The 6,407-nt window shown below is 38.8% G+C and overlaps 1 protein-coding gene across 1 annotated transcript; it reads left to right on the forward strand.

Annotated features, from left to right (window-relative positions):
* Positions 1-471: 471 nt before the first annotated feature.
* On the forward strand, positions 472-2,124 carry LOC141008662 (E3 ubiquitin-protein ligase TRIM21-like). The gene has a single exon (XM_073481109.1). The coding sequence runs from the start codon at positions 472-474 to the stop codon at positions 2,122-2,124; it is 1,653 nt and encodes a 550-aa protein (XP_073337210.1).
* The last annotated feature ends 4,283 nt before the right edge of the window (positions 2,125-6,407 follow it).

Raw genomic sequence — 6,407 nt, forward strand, 5'->3', positions numbered from 1 at the left:
GCGGTTGGTTTGTAAACAAACAACCAGCAGTATACAGGCCTGTAGACAAACCTACTTTTTGTCGGTTGCAGTCCCTTCCTGCTGCTGCTCCTTCAGGGTTAACATCCGCCTCACCCACTTCTTCCTGGCACCAGGTATGCAGTTGCTGCAAGGGATTTTTAATAGCCACTTTTACTGGTTTATAGGGAGTGTCTTTCTACTGAGGAGAACAATTTAATTAATATGTATACAACATCAAAAAATACCTCATGTAAGAGTAGAGTTTGTATGTGATTTTACCACCTTTAAACGATTCTGGTTGTATAACGGGTTTTGTTTTTTATTAAAATCGATCATTGTAAGATTTGCCCCTTTGCCCTCAGTTTTTGTTGAAGTTGCTGCAGAGTGATGACATGAACTGGAGTCTACACTGTGCTGTGTAATAACATGTCTAACGTGCCACACTTTGTCTTTTGGTTGCAGAGCGTCAACATGGAGGCTGCCAACTATCTGCTGACTGAAGAGCAGCTTTTGTGCTGCATCTGTCTGGATGTGTTCACTGATCCAGTCACATTACCATGTGGACACAACTTCTGCAAAAACTGTATCACGGAGCACTTGAATTATAATTCCCAGCGCCAGTGTCCCATGTGTAAAGAGCGTGTTGACAGAAAATATAAGCTTGGGATCAATACTTTCATATCTGAGATGGCTGTTCAGTTCAGACAGTCAGCTGGAAAGAAAGCTGGGAACAGCTCAAAGCAACACGTTGGTCAACCCAGACAAGTTTCCTTTGACGTTCCCACTCGTCCTAAAGTGAAAGCCATGAAATCCTACATGTTGTTAGCGTTAGGCCTGGCGTGTATGACCATCTACTTTGCAATTAACCTTAAACTTCATCAGACAGTGTCCAGCCTGATGACGGATCAGCTGTTTGATATTGTCGTGGCAGACATGTGTACTGAGCATGGCAAACCTCTGGAGCTCTACTGCAAGAACGAACAAATGTCAATATGTCGGTCCTGCGCTGACTCAAGTCACAGATTTCACCATGTTGTTCCTCTGGAGGAGGAATACGAAGTAAAGAAAAGAGAGCTATGGAAACAAGAAGCAGATATTCAGCAGCAGATCCTGGAGAGACAACTGAAAATTCAGGAGCTCAAACATTCGATAAAGCTCAGCAAGGACGCCGCAGACAGAGAGATAGAAGGTGGTGTTCAGGTCTTCACCGCTTTGATACAGTCATTGGAAAGAGCCAAGGCAGAGCTTGTTAGGATGATCAAAGAGAAGCAAGAAATGACAGAAAAACATTCAAAAGGTTTCATCCAAGAGCTAGAGCAGGAAACCTCTGGGCGGATGAGGAGACGGGCTGAGCTGGAGCAGCTCTCACGCTCAAAGGACCACCTCCACCTCCTCCAGAGCTTCCCATCCCTGAATGCTGCTCTACTCACCAAAGACTGGGCGGAGGTGAGCATCTGTCCAGCATCATATGAAGGAATAACAAGGACAGTTTTAGTGAGCACTGTGGAACAGCTGACAGACACAATCAGAAAGGAGATGAAGAAACTGCAAGAGGCTGAGCTGAAAAACATCCAGCAGAATGCAGTGGAGGTGACTCTGGATCCTGATACAGCACATCCTGCCCTCATCATATCTGATGATGGGAAACAAGTACACTGCGGTGATGTCTGGAAGAAACTCACATACAACTCAAAACGATTTGAACCTGCAATTAATGTCTTGGGAAAGCAGGGTTTCTCTTGTGGAAGATTTTATTATGATGTTCAAGTTACGGGAAAGACTGGATGGACTTTAGGAGTGGCTGAAGGCTCGGTCAGCAGGAAGGGAGAAATTGAACTGAACCCTGAGAATGGCTGCTGGTCTATATGCCTGAGGAACAGAAAGTACTTTGTACTTGCTAACCATCCCGTTCCTCTCTCTGTAAATTATCATCCTGAGAAGGTGAGAGTGTTTGTGGATTACGATGAGGGTGTGGTCTCCTTTTATGATGTAGATGGTGCAGCTCTTCTTCACTCTTTTACTGGCTGCTCCTTCACTGAGAAAATATACCCATTCTTCAGTCCTGGTCCTACTGACAATGGCAGAAATTCTGCCCCTCTGATTATCTTTCCTGTAAATCAATAAACAATAAACTAATCACTGTTTTTGCAAAAAAAAACTGCTATGTTTCATATTTACAGCTACAACACATTAACAAGGGTTGGTAAGATTGTAGATACCAGCAAGATCAAGGTCAGTTTTGAAAGTATCCAACGGAAACAGCTGGGAGATGTATTAGCCGCTAATTCGTTACTTTCAACAGGATCTCTTAGCTTTTTAGCCTAATTAAAAACATAAACAAACAACTCTATTAATGTCGAAATGCCACAATCATGACAAACAGACCTCAGTTCAAAAAGACTACCCAGTGCATACAGTTGTGTGCTTTATGCAAACGTTCGCCGCAGTAGTAGGCTGTTGCTTCAGCCGTAGACAGTTCCCAGATCCTATATGCTTTCATGCACTTTCTATACGAAGAAGCAGTTGTAATACAGTGGATACATTTTGATCATAATTTGAGCCATTCAGTCTGATAACATTTGGAAAGTCTAAAAGAGCCGCAAGGTTAAATAATTTTATTCCCATTCAAGTAAGCCAGATGCTAAACCAGAAGTCAGCCGGCTCCGTAGGTGGAAGTCTCAAGTGCGTACGCTCTTTGGGCCCCACGACACGGAAGATCCGGGAAATTTTTCACCTGGCATGTTGAGCTTTTTTGGCTTCACGCTCCACTGGGCAGCTTTCTGTTTTCCTGTTGGTTATTTTGTAAAACAAACTACAGCTCATAATCTTTTTTTAAGATTATGAACTGTAGTTTCCCCAGTAAACACACCGACCTCTTCGGCTGTTGTAGCTGCAATGTCTCTGGGCATCTTCGCGGTAGTGTTGATGAAGTCCCCAAAGCCATACTTGAGTAAAAGTAAAGATATCGTGTTAAAGTAGTACTTTAGTAAAATTGAAAGTCATCCATATGAAGAGTACTTGAGTAAAAGCCTTAAAGTATCTGATATTAAATGTACTTAAGTATCGAAAGTACAAGTAAAAGAAAATTAAACATATATTAGTATGCATGTATGAACTGTACACTTGGCGTTGACTTGGTGTTGGCATTATCAGATCTGCCAATTATCGGATCTAATATTCAATTAAACTAAACTGAAGTAACTATTAGTAACAAAAGTAACAAATAAATATGGTGAGTAAAACGTACAATATTTGCCTCCAAAATGTAGTCGAGTGGAAGTACAAAGTAAAATGGAAATACTCTAAATACTGATATGAATATAATAATATAATACTATATCGGAATCAGTGTTTCTTTTGTTATTGTTTTTTTTATCCAGTCGCTGATAAAATACATTCAATTGAAAATACTCTACTTTGGCGCTGATGCAGCATGTAATCTGCCAAGTAACTAGTAACTAATGCTATCAAATAAATGTAGTGGAGTAAAAAGTACAACACTTGCCTCCAAAATGTAGTGGAGTGGAAGTGTAAAAAGCCAAAAATGGAAATACTCCAGTAAAGTACAAGAAGCTCAAAATTGTTTACATGTAGCAATACAAAGAGGACTTTTATTTGTAATGGAGTATTTTTAGATTATGGTCTTTCCACTTTTACTCAAATAAAGTATTCGGGTAGTTTTTCTATGACTGCTGTTACTAGCATTAAGCTCAAAGCACCAGTGTGTCTACATACAGCCAACATGCCTCAGACTCCTTTTCAGTCTATACAAAGATGTTCCAGTAAAACTGAACCTCAGCCTGTAATCTCTTCTACTTGCACGAGTAATAAAAATGTACAATACTCCGATAAAACTGTAATAATTCTCATTAATATTATATTAAAGTCTTGCTCTGCAGATACTCACCCTGCAGTCTGAACCACATCAGTGATTCCCCCACACATGCAGCTGTCAGTCAGCAGGTCGACAGCTCTGTGTATTGTCAGCAGACTTTCCACTGCAGCTCTTCACATTAATGTTGCATAAAGCCAAAGTCTGTTTAAGCAGATTTACACAGTCTCTCTCCTCTGATGGTGAGTGGCGTTTTTGCAGCTGCCAGCAGCTTCGTGTGGCGTCTGTCCTGAACACAGTCCAGCCTCAGTGAGCGAAATCTGCATAAACTGTATTCTTTCTCCGAACTCAGTTTAAATGAGCTCCATCACACGCTGCAACATGAATCCACGTTTGTCTTTGGGAAGTGTCAGTAATGATGTGCTTTTCCTACCCTTCAGCACACTATCATAGTACTGGAAATATCTAAGTACATTTACTCAAGTACTGTACTTAAGCACAATTGTGAAATATTTATTCTTCATTTGAGTGTTTCCATTTTCTGCTACTTTATACTTCCTCTCCACTAAATATTTTGTACTTTTTACTCCACTACATTTATTTGACAACATTAGTTACTAGTTACTTTGCAGATTACATGCTGCATCAGAGCCAAAGTAGAACATTATTACAATAATTTGTACTTGTACTTGTACTTTCGATACTTAAGTACCTTTAATATCAGATACTTTAAGACTTTTACTCAAGTAGTATGTGTATGGCTGACTTTTACTTCTACCAAAGTAATATTTTAACACGATGTCTTTACTTTAAGTCAAGTATTACCTGGGTTGGGATGGTTACTTGAAAAATGTATCCCGATACAGTTACTAATTATTATCAGTAACGTAATCCAAGTATCAGACTAGAATATAATTTTTTATTTTAAATTTGTGCTGTTAGTAATCCCCTTTTATAGTAAATGTATCTGTAATCTGATTACATCTTTTTTTCTTGTAACTTAAATGGAATACAGTTTTTCCTATCCTCATTACGTAAACATGTATTCAGTAATATTACTCTTGTGTACTTTTGTGTACTGGTAACTCAGCAGGCTCTCCTGACAGCAGACAGGAGCTGTTTCTAACAACATGAATGACGGTTCTGTTGTTCTGAAGAATCCAGTGAGCCGACACTGAGTGAAAAGTGAGTCGGCATGAACAGAACCAGCACCCAGAAACATGAAGTTCATCAATGTTGTTTTTCACCGCTGTGTAGTTTGCAGAGGCTCCAGCAGAGGGTGCTGACGCTACACACAGAGCAGCTCAGTGACGTGGAAACACTTTAAATGAAGTTATAATCATGAATGAAGAGAACAGAAGTCGTCAGGAACCAAAGTGAAGAATGAAAACTGTTTGACTGAATCAACAGATAAAACATTCAGCGTGAGAAACACAAGGCAACAAACTCTTCACGCACCTCAGAGTGGTTTGATAAGGTGTTAATGAAATCCTTTTTAAAGGGTAACTCCACCAATTTAACACATTAAAGTGAGCCTTTGGTGGCTCCAGAGGATGCTGCATGTAATAAATGTACTTAAGTATCAAAAGTACAAGTAACAGTAAAGTACTGTATCGACCTGGATGATTATCAGATCAGATATTCTGCATTTTTCTGATTATTCGAATGTTTATTTTTAATTTTTTTTTTAATTTTTTTTTTTGCTGATTGCTGATTTAATAAAGCTTCCAATATGAAAAGTAACTAAAGTTATCAGATAAATGTAGTGGAGTGAAAAGTACAATATTCACCTCTTAAATGTAGTGGAGTGGTGTGTTTTTTTTAATCTGCTTGCTGATAAAGTAAATCAATTTAAAAAATGCTCTACTTTTACTCTGATGCAGCATGTAATCTGCAAAGTAACTAGTAACTAAAGTTATCATATAAATGTAGTGGAATAAAAAGTACAATATTTGCCTCCAAACTGTGGTGGAGTGGAAGTATAAAGTAGCAGAAAATGGAAATACTCACATATTATACTTAACAATTGTACAGTACTTGAGTAAATGTACTTAGTTACATTCCATCACTGATTATCAGACCTGATATTCAGCATTTTTTGTGATTATTGGAATCATTGTTTTGTTTTTGTTTTTTTAATCCGATTGCCGTTAAAATACATTAAAATCTGATGCAGCATGTAATCTGAACAGTAACTAAGTAAAAAGTACAATATTTGCCAACTATCTTTGTGGTGCGTTCAGGAACAGCTGGGACAAATCCTACTGACTCTACCTTTAACTTTAAAAGTCTTTGAATTATATTAATATGACGTGAGCTTCAGTTAGCTTGGACCACAAATGTCCTTCAGAGGGAGACTTTTTAGTCTGATACTCTGAGTACATTTCAGAGCCTGTACTCTGTTACTTGAATCAGTACTTCTACTTTTACCAGAGTCTTGTTTTTTTACACAAGTGTCTGAACTTCTACTGGAGGAGAGAGTGTGTGGACAATCAGCCGAAGAGTGAGAGAGTTAAATTTAAATGTTCGGAGCAAACTGGGTGTTTTCTAGAAAGCAGCAGAGAAAACACGATGA

This window comes from Pagrus major, chromosome 14 (genome assembly GCF_040436345.1).
Source record: "Pagrus major chromosome 14, Pma_NU_1.0".
NCBI classification, from domain to species: Eukaryota; Metazoa; Chordata; class Actinopteri; order Spariformes; family Sparidae; genus Pagrus; species Pagrus major.